Here is a 17,633-nt window from a genome sequence, read left to right on the forward strand (position 1 = left end):
AGAAGACCAGTTTTAGAAAATATCAATGTATCCGTAGTATCAATTACGAAACTGTTTTATGTTTCAAAGGCTGGCATTGAATGTCAGGTCAGAATATTATTATTATTTCTTTTGGATTTTTTAATTAGGTATTTCCATTTTGGTGTGTATTAAACATTTTAAAGCAAATCTTATGTCATAATAGAGCATTTGTGTCAACTGTATCCTTACACATCATACAGCTGCTGTTTTGTAGAAGCAGAAGCTGGCGTCACAAGCTCTTCTTTGGACCTCGGGGACAACATCTTTAGCAGTGTGTCCGTCTCTCCCAGCCTGTAATGAAGCTTGGCCTCTGCCAGCTCCACAGTCAGTGGTGTCGGGTTCATGTTGAGGTTGACCGTCGCCATCACCTGCTCTCTCTCCTGTCGCAGCTTCACTATCTCCTTTGCCCTCCTGTCGCTCTGCGCCACAGATTCTGCATTTGAACCGAAGCTCCCGGCTTCACCCCATTCGGCACACTCTCTGCGTTTGTTGTGCTCACTGGTCACAAATGTGGTCAGGTTTTTTGAGCACTTTGACTGTTGCTGATTGACCCCCGACCAGTTGGTGAACTTGTTGTGCATAGGCAGGTCCTCTGGGACTCTCTGATTATCTTGACAAGGAAACACATCGCTGACAGGTTCAATGTTCACGAGCACATCTGTGTTGCATTCACTGGGTGCTAGTGACATTATATCATCCTCTTGAGGTTGACTGTAGTTAAAATCCCCAGCATTAGATACAAGTCTTCTGAAGTCTGATGCCTGCTGTTTGTGTACATCGGTCTGTTTTAATGTGGGGGAAATGTGGTTCTGCAAAATTAAACCATTTGCTGAAGTAGGCGTCCACTGCGGGGATGCCACTGGCCATTTGGACCCGAGCTTGTGGTTGTCCTTGTCTTGATAGTTCACATGTCTCCCATCAGAGTCTGCATATGTTTCCATTGATGGATTTGGACTTGAACAGCACTTATCTAATCCTTTGGAGCTTGTGCAACTAATTTCACTCACTTTCTCAAGTGATACTGATTCTAATTTGTCAGAGGAAGAATCACAATCCCGTAAGGACATCCGATTGTCATCCGAAACAGAAGGAATGGTCATGCTGTCATCCTCAGAGGGATGGTTTGTCTTTTGAGCCTTACATTTTGCAGAACATGTTACCGACTGTTTACCCTTGAGCCTCGTGCGTAATCTTGCTCCCACTGTAAGTATAGGAGATGACGCACGGTCTGTATATGCGACCATTTTCTTCAGATGAGGAGATGTGAGGTGTGTTACTGAAGGGCTGTGATTTTCTTGGTAGCAGATTTTTGATGACCTATGGGTGATTTCAGGGACTGCAGTACTTCTGCGGCCCAGTGCTTCAGAGACTCGAGACGAAGCAGACCTTACACGCCTTTGACAGTCAGCTGCAGTCTTTGCACAAGCTGTTTTGAGAGGGTCATTCGAAGGCTGTGAGGAAACAGAGGTGTTAAACCTCAGGTCAGGCATACTTTGCATCTTTTCAGCTGTGTTAGATTTTGTTTTTACCACACAGTGGATATTTTTGTCTTGAGAGACACTCACAGCATCAGAACCAATCACTTTGACTATGACATTGACTTCATGAGATTTAGACTTCTCACTGGGCGACAGAAGAACAGCAGCTTCCTTCACTGCTGGAGCTACAAGCCTCTCAGTCTGGATCCCAACATCTGCAGCCGTCTGAGTTGAGCAGTCTCTCTTGGCGCCACCATTAGACTCGACGTAAGATGTGCTAAGATCTGAGAAGTTAATACTCCTTGAACTCGAATTGCGAACTTCACCTGTCCTCATTCCCTGGACGTCCCCCAGCAGGTTCGAGGTGCTGTTGATTAACTTAGAAATGTGAGCTGACATGCTTTCCATACTGGCCCAAGTTGGAGATTCTGTGATATCCACCTTGTTTTTCTGCGACGCGGGTACATCTGTGTTGCTCCTTTTGTGACGATCTTTCCTCTTCAGAGAGCTGCAGTTCTTACCGTTACCCTGCGCCTGAAGCTCACGCTCAGTCTGAGTACTGTGTTCGCATGTCCTCCTTTGCGCGTTTGTTTTGCTCGTCTGGCACTCTTGCTCAGATGAGTAAACGAACATGATTTCATCCACTCGACCGGAAGCGTTACCAGGATCGCCACGAACACTGTTGACTGAAGAACCGCTGTCTGCTGTCAGATTAGCAGGGCAACTGCAGATATTCGCAAATGCCTGTTGACAGGGTGTAAGCTGAGATGTTTTAGTTGCTTGTTCTTTATAATCCTCCACACTACTTAGAGTACTGGAGAGTCCCTTATTTGTGGCATATGTGCTAAGATGAGAATTAAATGGAGAGTTCTGCCCATTCAGACCATTATCGACACTGCAGCACCTTGTTATACGTTTCTCTGAGCTGTTTAAAAGTGGAGATTTACTGGATAGGTCAGCAGCACTTCCAAACGCTGGGTTCTTATAGGAATGTTGGCCTGAGTCGTCTTCTTGCCACTGGTGAACGTAAGGGTTGATGTCACTGGATGCAAAATGAATAGGGGAATCTTGAGACTTTGGCATATGCTGTGGCTCCTTTTTGTTTGCATACGGGCTAATTTGTTCCGTTTTCTGTGACACTGACCGAAGAGGTAAGGAGTGTCTTTTTAGCGTGTAAGCTTTACTAAGCTTAACGTCGTTTTTGCCAGGGTTTCCATGGGAAAAAGTCTTCACGTTTGATTTGTTTGCTGCTGCTAAAGTAGATTGTCCTGCATTGCTTTTTCTTGGCTGCCTGACTTCAGGTTTGACATTATTCTGAGTGTCAAGCTTGACCCATTTAGATGCCAGCCTGCTGTGATGCATCCTAGTGGCGGCGTGGTCCTCCTCATCCTCGTCTGATGACTTAAGGGAGGAGTCAGAGGAAGATGTGGGACAGGTCCTGATGTGAGACTTTCTGAACCGCTTAGTTTTGCTTTTTTGCATCATAAGAGTGGAATTTCCTAGCATGCCCCCAGTTGTGCTTTTCTTGGGCTCTTTGGCGATTACAGGTCTAAAACAACTTGCATTTTTAAAGCAGTTTTGCTGTAGCATTTTAGATTTTGACTCCGCTGTTACTGCTCGATTGTGTGGCACGAATGGTTGGGTCAAAGTCTCTTTGTCACTTTTCATTATGCAATCTCCGCTGCTAATGATTTGAGTATTTTCATTAAATTTGGGATGTGACTCAGATAAATTTGGGGGTTTGTTTTTGCAGCAGCTCTGAGATGAGTTATCGGAATCAGTCTGTCGATAGCTGAACTCATCCTGTGCTGTGACAGAAGGTTTGTCTCCTGTTGTGGTGTCTCGCTCAACATTTACATCATGCCCAGCCGATCCTTTCATGCAGACATCCTCACCAGGGGGTGTGTTCTGGTTGCTGTAGCTTCTGTCTGCTTTAAACTGATGCAATCCACCACCAGGTAATAACTTCATGGCTCCAGATATTTCGGCACTGGTTTGGAAATGTTGAATCATCTTTGGCGAGTTTGGTTTGGGTGAATAATCATCTTTATTGACAACGTTTGATGAAGTTTCCATACCAGTGCACCCCATAGCAGTACAGCTACAATTCACTTTTATGCAGTCAGTGGTAAAAAGTGTTTCAGGGCTTATTTGGTTAAGTTGTGGGCATGTCTGCTTAGCATTGATAGCTGGGGGATCTGTCTGGCTGTCCACTTTTTTGGAGCAAATATCAGTAATACCTGGATGAAGATTAGCTATTATTTCATGTTTGCCTGCATCATTAATTTGTTTTCGTGTTACACAGGCATCACTTGCTGACAAAGAGTCACCAGTGTGCTCGCACCCTGCCTGGTTGCACAGAGTCAGACTTGAGTGGATATTTGTAAGTGAGTTTTGGAAAACACAGGGGCTGAAGACCTGCTTGTTTAATGTTCCATCAGACACGCTATGAGCGCTGTCAACTGTTTGCGTCACTTCAGTACATACAAGCGTGCTGCTATTCCTCAATTCAGCTGGCATAGCTGAAGCCAGGTGCTCACTTTTATCCACCTTATTTTTACTTATCAGTAAAGTTTCCAGTGTAGGATGTCCACTCAGGTTTGTTCCTTCTTTCGCTTGATTACTCCTTTCATCTCGCAGATGTTTTGCTGTCCATCTACATTCATTACTGTTTGAAACAAAATGACTTGCAGATGATGACAAGGCATTCAGACTTTGACTCAAGCTCTTCCTGGCCCCATCACTATCCATCAATGACAATTTCATGTGCTCTTTCACCACTTCTGCGATTCTCAGATCAATAGCGTTGCAAATAGCATCTGACTTGCATATGTGTTCTCTCCTTTCCTGGTTTTTTCCATGGTTATTCACTCGGGCTTCTCTCTTTTCTGTTTCTGCAAACTGTTCCTTTAGCGTTACACCCCCCTTTTGGACTACTTTATTATCGCCAAATGAAATACTATTCTGTGAATCTTTTTCATGACTCTGAAGCCCAAACTGAGAGTCCTCAAAGACGCCATGACTTGGTTCGAGTTTCCCACTGCTGCAATCAGATACTGGCAATGCAACTGAAGACACTGTATCTTGTGTAACGCTGCCAACAACACAAACAGAATCACATCCTCTGCTGCTCGTTTCTACTGCAGGCTCTTCTTTATTAGAATCACCGGTGCTATTATTGTCATCAGGGCAAATCTCCTCATGGCTGTCACCTGATGCACAGCAGAAGCTTACCAACTCTCTGCTGTCCCGTGTATTTGGTATCTTCAAGCTGCCCATAAAAGTATCTTCTTTGTCTTTGTTCCTCTTCCTGGAATTTTTACAAGTTGATTTAACAACTTCCTGCTGTAGTGCAGTGGCCTGCTCAGTGTCTTTGATTCCATCCCTTAGAAGAAATGCATCTTCGGTATTTGTAAACTTACACTGCTGTAAATCTCTCACCTTTTCTGTTCCACAATCTAGACTGCATACTGTTGCCTTTTCAGTAGAAGGTTTTAAGGGACCTGCAGCTTCAGGCATCTCAGCCAGTACTTCACGTTGGTCAGTAGGATTTGTGGAGAAATGGATTACTGACTGAGACACTGAGCTGCACATTTCATTGTCAGAGGACACTGTAATGTCAGCAAACGTCATATTGGAGGAATCTGCAAACACCTGAAGCAAATTTGATGTTGTTTGTGTGGTCTGGGACATTTCAGTCTCCATTTGATCTGATGAAGACGCTAGACGCTGACTGTAACTGAAATTTGGAGTACCTGTAATAGGTCGATCTCTCATTTTTGCGGGTTCTCCTAAACACTCTGCACAACATCCTACATCTTTCTGATTATCAGACTTCAGGGCATCGTCTGGTGTTGTTAGCGCCTGAAAGCCCCCCAAAACTTCAAGGTCGTGTTCTTCCACGTTCATGTTTACACCTTCAGTGCTAGTGGACGTAGAGCTATGGCTTCTAGATCCAACCTGAGAGCCTGACAGATTCATACTTGTCGGACTGGGACTACTGCTGATGATCTCTGCGTGTCGGAACATCATTTTTCTTTGAAAAGGTAGAGAATCCCTCTGCATCCTGGGACTCTCTGCTGCATCCGTGGAGGACCAGGCATCAGTGAGAACCAGCGCGTTTTCTGGCTCCCTCACACTGCAGCTGCTCAGAGAGCGTGGGCTACTGGTTAAAGTGGCCTCCACATTCCCAAAGTCCTGAGTTAATTTATGTACAGTGTCTCTGCCGCTGGAATCTGCTACTAATGAGCTTTGAGAAGAAGGCTTCGTTGTTGTATCAATTTGTCTTGTCTTCGGGGAGCTTTGATGGCTCCAGTATGCCTCTGTTGGGATTACGAGAGTTTTCTGACGGCTGTCCCACTCAAAACTGGTCTCTGCTGTCTTATTGTGCAGCTTGGATGAATCAGTGGAATCCGTCACCAGTGAGTAAGTTGGTACCAGTGTCTGGCTAAATCTCTTCACTGTTGAGAATTTAACAGTGCTCTCCAAAGTGAGTGAGTCTTTAGACATTTGACTGTCTTCACTCTCTGCTTCGCTTTGAGCTGCATCCTCGCGTCTCAGCTGCTCTGCTAGAGCTGTGGCATAAGCAGAGGACAGAGAATCAAGAGAGAAAAGGCTCTCGCAGTCTGATGTCCCATCGTCTCTGACTTCTCGCTCTTCCTCCCATCCAACCAGTCCCTGCTGCTCATCGATCCATCTACTAGTCTTGTTCATCAGAGCCTCAGTACTATGCCACCGCCTATGTCGGATGCTCTCAAAGAGAGTCCTTTGGTCAAGCTCCTCACACGAGACTGTAGTTTTGATGGTACATTTCCTTTGACTCATTTTGGTGTCTCTAAGGCTCTTGTCTCTTCTTTGTCTCCAGTGAAATTTACTTGTAAATTTTCCAAGCGGCTTAGGCAGTTGTCTATTCACACCTGAGGGAGGTTTTCTGAACACTCTGGACAGAGCTCTTTTTATCCTGGGCCCAACAGAACGAGGAAACGACTTGCTGATGGTTCCTAATCTGCTGTTATCTGCATGACAGGATGTTTTCTCATGCATAACAGGGCCATTCTCAGAACTGGGTTTGTCTCTGGATGATCCTTGAAATTTTTCCTTGCCGACTAGCAGCAAACTACATCCAAGAGGCAACTTCTGTGTACCCGTTGATTTCTGGTCTGACCTGTTCTTAAAAGACAGGTCTCGGTTCGGAAGCAGAGGTTTCCTTTCTGGCCTTTCCCGGCAGAGCTGGGTTTGTGGTTCCTCTTTGGCAGTCTGTGTGATCTTTTCAGGGGAGGTTACTCCATTCTGGCGGGGCTGATTTTGCTCTGAGGAGATAGAACCAGAACAACTTTGGGTCCTTTCCCGAGGAAGACACTCATCCGAAACCCACTTCCTGCTACCAGTGCAATCGGACGTTGTGGGTGAATTTAAAGTCAGGTCTGTGGATCTGTTTCTCTTGAGGAAGTGTCTGTTGGAGAAGGAGAAAAACAGATGCTTTAACAGTCAAGACCTAAATAATTAAGAAAACCTGAAAAACTGCTTCCTGAATCCTCACCAACAGATTTTACTGTCCCCTTACCTGAAGATAGGTGTGTTCTGTGGGTAGAGTCGGGACAAAAGATCGGATGAAAACGAGTGTCTACGAGAATCAAACGGTCGTCCTTTGACCTTTGAGGGCGATCCAGCCTCAGGAGATTCTGGGCTGTCTGGTCCTAAAGGCAGAGTCTTTTCCAGCTGCTGTAACTCTTTCTTTGCTTCCAACAGATGCTGCTTGCTGGCGATTCTCTCCAGCTGGTAACGCAGCCTTTTGCGCCGAATGCGGCTCTCGGCCCGGCAGAGAGCGTGATGCTTTAGCAGTTCATCCTGCACTGCCTTCTTCCTGGCTCTTATCACCTGGGATGGACAATCCACTGAAACATCTTTCTGATCCCTGAACACATGGCTTGTTAACCTCTCCAGCAGGGGTGCAGGGAGGAGGTCTGCTTGAACTCCAGACTCCTGAGTGATCCTCTGCTCAACAGCTGTCAGGCGATGTTTCTCCTTCAAAATCCACTGCTGGACTGTTGATTAAAGACAGAAAGTAGGACATTTTGAGCACTAGAAATCTCAATCAATATGACTTTTGGCATGTCATTTTTTTTTTTGTTAAAACGATGCAGAATTTCAGCTTGGATTTTGAATAATCCTTGTGTAAGTGATGAAATGCAAAGAGTTCTCACTCTCAGTGTGCTGCTGTTGGAGGTAGGCCTGCTCCCTTTCTAGCTCTCTCTCTGCCCGTCTCTGTTCAGCCTGAATCTCCTGACGCAAACTCTCCACGAAGCGTTTCTGCTCCTCCACACGGTGCCTGGCAGAAGGCTCCTCACCGGGAGAGAAGCATGCACCCACCTGCTGTGGGAGATTCACTTCTTTGACACTACAAAAAGAGACGCATGACACAGATGATGCACAGACTGAGGAACGATGATGAAATAAGAGAGAAAAAAGACAACCAGGGAGAGTAAAACGATCATTTTACCTCACCTATGTGTAGCTTGATGTCTAGAATTATACAGTTTGGTGGCAGAGAGGTTGAAAGTAAAGGATACTGTTGAGTTCAGCGTCTCAGGAGTAACTAAGCAACCCCTGAGCCTGAATCGTAAACAGCTAACTGGGATTGTCACAAGGGTGGGGGCTAATGGAAACATGCACTCCACCAAGTGGAAGGACTTATGCATGAATCTACAGGAAGGACACTGGATTTGTAATTCTTAACAAATATGAAAGTGGGGACAGAAAATACCTGTTTTACCCACATATATTCACAGAGTGGGAAACATTGCCTTAAAACAGTATTTACCTGTTATCAGGGGTCACAAGGCAAAGGTCTGTGTAGGTGCAGGTCATGCCACCTTCACTGGCCTTAAAAGAAAAATTTATATTTTAGTGTTTACAGACAAAATAAGAAATGTGCTATTATGAGAATTCTCGGAGAAAAAGGAAATTCTGTGTATCATCAGCATTCAAGTGTATCACCCAATCATCTGCTCATCATAAATATTTTCATGATTGTCATCCTAATCAACAGCATCACATTCGTTTTGGGACGATCAGCACCTACCCGCCTGCGTTCCCGAAGGACAGCTGCTTCAGCCGGGTGGTTGAAGCGGAACTTATGCACTCCTCCCAAGGTAATCACTGTCCCTGGAGACAGAGACAAATCTTTCATCGTGAGCTGTGCTAAACCCATGGCATTGTGTTCATCTAAGCTGTGTGTGTGTGTGTGTGTGTGTGTGTGTGTGTGTGTGTGTGTGTGTGTGTGTGTGTGTGTGTGCGTGTGTGTGTGTGTGTGTGCTGCATTTTTATCTTTAAGGTAACTCTGTAAATCTTTAGGCATATGTGCATTTATATTTTTATCAGCTTTGCTGAATGTACATGTGTGTCGAGAATGTCATTTTTTTCCCTGCTTATTTGAAAGACAAATTGCTCACAGCATGTTCTTTTGATTCTTGGATGAAATTCAAGTTTCGTTTAAGGCCGGCATTAATTAAGCAAAAGGCATCAACTGCATTTAAAGTCATGAATTACCTTTACGTCCACCAGTGCAAAGCAGTAACTCACCAACAGCTGATTTACAATATCTAAATAAAAATAATCAATCAAAATCACAAAATTGAACTCGCACGGCTCAAATCCAACATTAAAACATGCATTTTTTTCCTCCTTTTTGTACCAAGATAACCAGCTTCTGTCACATTATCTGGGGCAAACCTGCTGGGAACCAAAGACAGTATGAACAAAGTGCTCTGCTGAGGACATGAGCTGACCTTGAGCCAGTCTACAGGACTCTGTGACCTCTCTGTCGTTGAGCAGGCAGACGCAGCCCGGCACTGGTCTGAGCGTCACCACACCCCTGTGGTTTTCAATCTCACAGCTGGCGCTGCCCTGCAAGACTACACACAGAATGCAGAAATGTTGTGACACATTTTGATTTAGAAAGCTGTACTGTTGCTGCTACTCAACTGCACAACATTTACAGCGTCTAATGCAACATTTAATGAAAAGGGGGCTTATAATAATGTACTCTGCACCTTGTGTGCAATAACCTACATGACAAACTCAATATTATAAAAATATACTTTGTCTGTATTGTATCATTTCTGTTTCCAGACCTCTTATCGCATGGCTATAAGAGAATAAATAAATACCTATTTGTGGTTCTTCAAATTGGTCCTGAGGTCCAATGCGGGTAACTCCTTCCTGTAACAAAAAATATATTGTGAACATGATAGCTCTAATCAAAATCCACATACAATACGACAATATCTAAAAAACAAGCAAATATTTTGACACGAAATCTTCCGTGAAGGGGTTTTAACGTCTATTCTTTCATTTACCTGGAAGAAAAATAAATGTGATTTGTTTAATCTGAAGTCTTATCTAATGGGATTAAAGGCTTTCTTATTTGGTGTCAGGTCCACATGTGCTCCCAGGTGGCCTCAGTTCTTCACATGCAGGAAACAGTGTAATTGTCAGGCCTAAGGGTACGCTTGTCATTGTCAGAATCAGGACAGCTTAAGCTCCCCTGACTCCTAGCCTCAGAACTAAGAGCCTCTTATCCAACAGAGTTTTATGCATTGCAGAAGGTACACGCAGACACACACATGTACACACAGAGGGGAAGTTGACAGGACAGTTGGAAGATACAGTGAAAAGAAAAGGCAACAGAAACGCACCTTTTCTCAAGAGTTTTTCTAGAAGTACAGAGAGAAATAGTAGTACAAGAAGTTGAGAGGATTGGAGGGATCTAGTAGAAAAACAGAGATGGTTTTAGTCAAGTCAGCTGACAAAAACAGTAACTTGAGATTTCAGAAAAGTAGAGCAAATGCAAAAGTTTGCATTCTGTTGTTTGTGCAAAAAAATATATTTTTCATGATATGGCATGCCTGTAAATGACAAATATGCATCTCCTGGGTTGCAAAGAAACTTGCATAAAAAGAGAAAGAATATAAACCCTGTATTTCCTTTTTTATCATCATACCCTGAGGTGATAAAAGACAACACCAGTGCTGAGAACATCTCCATCAAGGGCAACGAGGTGTGGCTGGAGGGAGTTGATGAGGAAGCCGGCCCGGTCTCTGTTGATGTCCACACTGTACTCCTCCAGGAGCTCCTTCTTGTCTCTCCAGCTGTCCGACCAGTCCTTTGTCAGCTGCTCCACCTGCAACCCAGGATGGGCAAGGGCAAAGGAATGTCAGGAAGAATGGGAGGTAGACAACGTTGGCACCAACATCTGCTACTGGTGTCCAGTCCTATAGATAGTAGTACTGAAAAAAACTTCTTCAGGTAGAATAATTTCTAACACTTGGTTTGTCTAACTGTTTAAGTTTCCAATGTCTCCTAGTAAGGCAGAACAAAAAAACAATCCCAGTTCAGTTAGTGGAGGTGTCTAATCTTGGAGAAGCTACATGGTAAATATTGGAAAAAGCAGTGACCTGATAAAAACATTCCACTGAAGTCACACTTGCTTAACGTGTCAAAGACTCAGACAGGCAGATGTAAGCATGTGTGTCGACCTTGCGTTACCTTTAGCTCGTTCTGCAGCACGATTTCAGAAAGATTTCCATCCCTTTCGTCACTCAAGGATGGACTGGGATTACGTTGCTGTCAATCAAGAGGGTAAAGAAATGATCAGTCAACATACTGTGCAAAAGGAAAATGTCACACAGATATTACAATGCAATTCAGTCCTGACCACCTAAGGGGATTAGAAATGTCACCAAGATATAAAACACTGTATTAAGGATTTGGTAGAAAAATGTGTAATGTGGGAATCTCTTTTATACAAAGCCTTACAGTACTAAGAAGGATTTTTTTTTTTAAGGGAGTAAACGCAGCCGAGTGTATCCCTGGGAGAGTTAGAGACACGCTCTAGTGATAAAAGGTCACCATACCATTTCAAAGCTGAGCAGCATGCTCTTCAGCCTGTCAATCTCCTCTCTCAGTTCCCTGATCAGTCGAACACTCGCATCCTGCACAGAAATCAAAGTGCACGTTAACCTAATCCAAACAATTAGATCAAACATTAAACCTTGGCATCTGACTCCAAACAGCCACTAACCTCATTAACCCGAGGCTTGTTGACAATATTTCTGGCATGGGCAGCATAGCGCAGGGTGCTCAGGGTCTCGTTATAACTGCTGGCAGAGGGTGAGACCGCTGCAAGAGAAAATACACGCGAAACGCACACAAGCCAGCAGCAGTTAACGCTCACATTACTTGGCGTAAGGTGGTCAGCTTTCTTAAATACAGTTTTAGAATATATATGAAAATAAAAATTAATAGTGGAAGCACTCAGTTTGATACATAATAACTCACTTGCAATCATAATGGTTTTGGAGTTTCCACCCAGACTGTCTTTCAAAAGCCAGGTCAGGACTGAGTCTCTGTAGGGAATGAAGCAGTGCCTCCTCCCACCTCCACCTCCAGACAGCGAGCTGCTGTGGCTACCCACTGTGCTGCCATCGCCCTCAGAGGCCACGCTGTTGATACTCTGGCAGCTGCTTGACATCTGTGAGTTCTGAGCTGCGGAGGTGGTGGCAAAAAGATTGAAGGATGTGCCAAAAAAAGCAAACACAGAAGAGAGCACAAGAAAATATATGTGAATTTTGTGGAAGTTTATTCAAGTGAAATAAAAATACTAAAACATTTTATTTACCAAGAGCTGAAATGACAATGCCTAGAGTAACCAGAGACTTGTTGATGTTGGAGCCCTCTGTCAGTCTATCCCTGCAGTAGTGGGGATCTGCTCTCTCACTGGTAGACACAACAAAAACAAAGTATGAGATCATATCAATAAAAAATGACTAAAAAATGTGTGAAATAGGGAGTTCAGCAATCTGAGGGCAAGAGTCAGTATCCACTAGGGGGCACTTTTGTCAACGATTTGGGCTTAAATGATGCTGAAGGGGAAAAAATAGGGCACATGACAGCAGGAAATAACATTTTCACCTCCCAGCCAGGTCAACCAGGTTAATCTTGCTGACAGTTTCAGAAGGAAGGTTGTTTTCTAGGATAGCCTAAAGAGAAAAGACAAAAATAAATAACCCAAAGTCTGCATATTGATCAGTGATGAGTTATAGAGTCGTCATACAAATTCAATACTCTGGAGTATTATGTGAATATCTGGAAAAAAGTAACAGCACAACATGCAGAGTCTGACTTTATGTAAGCTGAGAGAGATGATGACCTGCGTGTACTGAATCGTAAAGATGGCATGGGATCTGCTGCTGGCATCATGGTTGTGGGTTGCTGCGGTGATGCGGTTGGCGATGCCTTCCTCCAGAAGGTCTATGGCCTGTTTGCAGTCTGAGACCACATGTGATGAAAGGTCTGATGGGAGGGACGCAAAGAGAATGATAATTTGTATTGGTCAAACCCGAGCAAGACTGAACACAATCCGATTTTTATTCTGCATCAAACAAAACTTCTAAAAACATGAAACTGAATGGAGATGAGACCAAAAAAAGCTGCTTTGATTATTTGCAGGGATTAAAATGTTTAGAGGGGAGAAATATAAAAGAGACACAAACAGGAAATGCATCAATCCTTGCTCCCACCATGTGCTTTTTAATATTTCCCACAGCATCTAGAAACAACAGTTTCTAACAATGCTCTACTTCCAGGCATGAATCACCAACTTAAAAAGCTGTTAAACATGTACACACAGATCATCATGGAGCCTCTTGGCTCATCATTTAGCCACTTCCTCTTTGTTTTCTCTAAGCTGGTCAATACAAAGAGTTAAATTATTTAAGGAAAACAGGAGTGGCAGCAAAACAGTGTTTGGATGGAAAAGCACTGAGGGATTAGAAGTAGAATTTGGAAAACCTAAATGGGATATGATGTGTGTGGAACTGCTTGGAACCACAAGGAAATGACTTCACTTCCTCTGGCCAAGTGGGATTTCTCCTGACAATGAGTGGATGTGGGGCTCTGAATACGGAGAGTCCGGCGGATGACAGGGAGAGAAAGAAATGGAGGGAACGAGAGGGAAAGGATGAAGAGATGAAGGGAAAAAGAGAAAAGGTGAAATAAAAGAAGCAACAGGAATCTAACTTACAATCCCAACTAAAAATAGATGTGACTAAAACTAAAGCAAGAAGAGAAGAAAACTTGTAACTTGTAAACAACACAAACAAGACATCTTGGAGAATTTTTTCTGACTTCTACTTGAGTGTGCATTCATGCAAGATACTTTTGGCTGCTCCCCTATTCACAAGGGGTCACTGTCTGTTTAATTTGGCAGATTTTTTGCACCGGATGCCCTTCCTGATGCAACCCCAAAGGGATTTGTGTCTCCTTAAAGCTGGTCCGTTAGATCAACATTTAGTGCATCATCACCTGGAACTGCTAGGTCATGTTTTAAACATTGTAATGCAATTTATTCATCTTGATTTTAGGGGTTTTTAATGTAGATTTATTATTCTTCTCTCTACCAGTGGAAAGGAATGAAAACTTACCTTGTACATAGGGTCCTTTCTCAGGATGTTCTCTAACTCTCAGTGTGGCTCTTTTCTTCTGCTCTCCTCCCTTCAGCAGATCTCTTACACGCTCGTTATAGATCTCCAAGAAGCTGCAAGGACAGAGAAATAAGGAGACAGAGGTTTAAAAAAATCTGCTTCAATACAAGTTCAGCTTAAAGTCTTTTATATCCCTAACATCACTTAGATGCACACCACATGTCTAGCTAAATCTACTCCATTCATTATCTGTATGTCTAGGTCTTAAATTTGACTCTTCTGAGGTTTTTATTTCTGCTCTATTTTTTGAGAGCTTAGAAAACACAAAAAACGCTGGCTGTAGTTCAGCCAGGTAGTAATCATGGCTACCTGGGCAGTGTTTTAAACTGCTTAGCAAGTCAAATAACTGGGAAACAGTGTGTATGCTAGAGAGATTATAATCTTCAAATTGTAAAAAGCCTGTATTTTTCCTTGTAATAACCATACAATTGGCAGCTTTGGCTCAAGTGGCGTGTACTCAGGTGTCCACTAATTGCAGGGTTAGTACTTTGATCCTTGGCCCCTCTGCAAACCAAAGTGTCCTTGGAGAAGACACTGAACCCAAAGTTGTTCCAGCCTGGCGCTCCGTCTCCACTGATGTGCGAGTCCATTTAACATTTATGAGTGAAGGGCAGGAAGAGCTTAAAATGAACAAATTTTCCCCGAGAAATTAAAACAGAAATAAATCCTCTTTTAATTTTGCTGGCTACAGTTTTTCAGCATAACCGCGCCATAAACTCTTATCTAATTTGAATTAAACTTCAGCAAAAGGCCCAATTAAATTGATTAAAATCAGAAGACACAGATCTATGCAATAAAACAGTACCTGATCTCCACTCTGCTTGAATTCTGCCCATCTGAAAAAGTGTCTTCAGACTGAAAGAGACCCTGGGAGGAAAGGACAGCAGCAGGTTACTTCAACCTACAATACTAAATACTCAGGAAGATGAATGCTCAGCATGCTCACTTCATTCGTGTCGCCACCTGAGTTGAGTATTAATCAACCACCTTACCTGACAAATGCGAGGAGTCAAGCCCATGGAGTCCTAAAGAAAATTGAAAAAAAGATGACCAACATTAACGTGTGGGCCACAACCGAAAGATTTATAAAACAAGCATTTTCTGTCTGTGTAGCATGAGCTGGACCCTCCAATATCCTTTATAATATTAACTAAGGCATGAAAAAAGTGCATCTAATATCGTGCAGTGATTCCAGGAGTCTCCTCACCGGCGTCCCCATCATGGTGTAAGTCTTTCCAGATCCTGTTTGACCATAAGCAAACAGGCACACATTGTAGCCCTCAGAAGCTCCGGACAGTACCGACACACCCAGGTCCTGGAACACCTGAAGAAATTAACATATACACACACTCCCTTAACCACAAATGCATAAAGAGTATGCAGAGTTAGAAAGCACACCTGGATTCCTCCCTTCCATCCCTTCCAAGATAATTCTAATAAAACAAGTAGGGTCTGCTGGGTTGTTTACAATGTAACTGAAAGCCCTTGCTCTACACTGCAGTTGTGTTTTACACGAATATAGATTTACACCAAGGTTTCTTGATCACAATGCTGTGGCATGAGGCCAGTGGTGGGGAGGTAATGTTGCTTCCTGCTGATGTATTTGTGCAGGGAGCATGGAGGTCAGCTAATACTCTAGGTAAACAATTTTGCAGAGCACAGATGTAAGAGAAACAAATGTGAGGGCAAAAAGACTGAAAAATGGCTGGGTCAGGAAAATAAACTTTGACTAACAGCAAAGTCCTCGGACAGGGGATCCCGGAAAGCCCCACTAAAAACAATCAACTGAGGCCTCTTGTTTTCCTTCTTACTGTGTCTGCATCTGAGCTCCAGAGCATGCAGCTGACCAGCACAAGGCCAAATCTCAACTACTTATTTTTATAGGAGAACAAAGACTTTTCCTGAAACCTATTCTGGCAAATGAAATGCAGTCATATCATTTTGTGTTTGCAGTAGAGATATAGTAGTGTAGGAGAATTTGTTATCAATCCCAACTTGCATTTTTACAAATTAGCTTTTTATTACTTGCACTTATGTCAAAACAGATGAAAATCTAAACAGATATACTATATAACAGTAATCCAGGATGTGGAGCCTCTGTCTTAAAATCACAGAGTAATAGGCAGTAAATACCAAATAAGGTTTGAATAACACAGTCTTATAAAATGAGGTGAAGTCATTTCTATTCATAAAGAATCATAAATCATGATTAGGCCTCAAAGAGCTTTACGATCAGCACAGCAAACAATCAGGATTTTAATCTTGACTACTTTCAACAGTTATTAAGATACTAATCTTACACAGTCATAATTTATAGACAAGAAATCTGTTTTCCAATGGGCACATGGCTATTGTGCAAAAACAATTAAGACATTATCTCGGCGCCTGGGCTCTTCTCAGTTGTTGTTTAAACTCAATAAACATATACAGAGTGAACAAGCCTGTTTCAGTACACCAATTCAACTGCTCCTGAACACAGACTCTCTAAGCAGCCAATCACAATGCAGAAAACCAATCAGTTTAGGCATGTAGACATGGTCAAGAGGACCCGCTGCAGTTCAAACCATCTCTAGGCTTTACAGATAATGTTAAAAAAAGAGAAACATCCAGTGAGCAGCAGTTCTCTGGGAAAACAAAAACAACGAGTATTTGAGGCCAGAGGTCACAGGAGAATGACCAGACGTCTTCAAGCTAGGAAGGCGACACTAACTCAAATGCTGTAACCACTCATTACAGTCAAGATATGTGTAAGACCATCTCTGAATGCACAACATGTGGAGCCTTCAAGTAGATGTGCTACAGCAGCAGAAGACCGCACCAGGTGACACTCCCGTTAGCTAGAAAGAGGAAACTGAGGCTACAGTTCACACAGATTCACCAAACATGGACAAGAGAAGACTGGAAAAACACTCCCTTTTCTAGCAAGTCTCAATTTCTCCTGTAACATGTGGATGGTGGGGTCAGAATTCTGAATTTGGGGGATATTTTCTTGGAATGCGTTCGACCCTTTAGTACCAATCAAGCTCAAAAGCTTCCCCTGGCATCACAGAGGTGTAAAATCAGCAAATATTTATTATGATTCTTAGCAAAGCCAAACATCTTCTATTATGGGAACAGGCTCTATGAAGCAAAGTGGTTGTTTATCACTTATAAAATGTACTATACAGACCACTATGTGCATGCAGGTTAGATGAACAACAACTGGGCAAATTATAACCACTTGATTGTTGTCTGTTGTATACAACCGATCAATAAACCAGTTTCTGAGGACATGTGGCCTCAGCTGCAACCCAAAAGCTATGTCCAAAAGCAACACATACCTTTGGGGGCGTTGGCAACCTGAGCTAGACCAGACCTGAGATGCACATTCTCCCCCAAAAACCATAACACACCCTGGGATCAGAGAGGGGTTTTCTTTCCCAGGCCCCCAGGCTCAAGTTTGGACCATGGAGACTGGTGGTGGGTACACAGAGAAGAGAGGAGGATTCCTCTCAAAGCTACCACAACCTCCAAAGATCAAGGAATACTTTCAACATGCCTCCTGTGTGTGTGTGCACACGTGTATCACACTACCAACCCCTTTGACAAGATG

The 17,633-nt window shown here is 43.2% G+C and overlaps 1 protein-coding gene across 5 annotated transcripts in view; it reads right to left on the bottom strand.

Annotated features, from left to right (window-relative positions):
- Positions 1-17,633, bottom strand: part of stard9 (StAR-related lipid transfer (START) domain containing 9) — a 36,778-nt gene that overhangs the window by 6,673 nt on the left and 12,472 nt on the right. For all 5 annotated transcript variants that reach the window (XR_005609347.1, XR_005609348.1, XR_005609349.1 and 2 more), the window contains exons 4-22: positions 15,249-15,365; positions 15,034-15,066; positions 14,847-14,908; positions 13,982-14,094; positions 12,709-12,851; positions 12,471-12,538; positions 12,178-12,275; positions 11,838-12,044; positions 11,581-11,678; positions 11,414-11,491; positions 11,046-11,123; positions 10,501-10,680; positions 9,668-9,719; positions 9,287-9,412; positions 8,581-8,663; positions 8,320-8,381; positions 7,703-7,896; positions 7,063-7,543; positions 211-6,951 (exon numbers count right to left, since the gene is read on the bottom strand). Coding sequence is in view for 2 of the 5 variants with exons in the window: in XM_039603119.1 (XP_039459053.1) it covers positions 211-6,951; positions 7,063-7,543; positions 7,703-7,896; positions 8,320-8,381; positions 8,581-8,663; positions 9,287-9,412; positions 9,668-9,719; positions 10,501-10,680; positions 11,046-11,123; positions 11,414-11,491; positions 11,581-11,678; positions 11,838-12,044; positions 12,178-12,275; positions 12,471-12,538; positions 12,709-12,851; positions 13,982-14,094; positions 14,847-14,908; positions 15,034-15,066; positions 15,249-15,365 (9,014 nt within the window). In the remaining 3 variants the exon portion in view is untranslated. The remainder of the gene's footprint in view (positions 1-210; positions 6,952-7,062; positions 7,544-7,702; positions 7,897-8,319; positions 8,382-8,580; positions 8,664-9,286; positions 9,413-9,667; positions 9,720-10,500; positions 10,681-11,045; positions 11,124-11,413; positions 11,492-11,580; positions 11,679-11,837; positions 12,045-12,177; positions 12,276-12,470; positions 12,539-12,708; positions 12,852-13,981; positions 14,095-14,846; positions 14,909-15,033; positions 15,067-15,248; positions 15,366-17,633) is intronic.

This window comes from Oreochromis aureus, linkage group 19 (assembly GCF_013358895.1).
Source record: "Oreochromis aureus strain Israel breed Guangdong linkage group 19, ZZ_aureus, whole genome shotgun sequence".
In the NCBI taxonomy this organism is placed as follows: domain Eukaryota; kingdom Metazoa; phylum Chordata; class Actinopteri; order Cichliformes; family Cichlidae; genus Oreochromis; species Oreochromis aureus.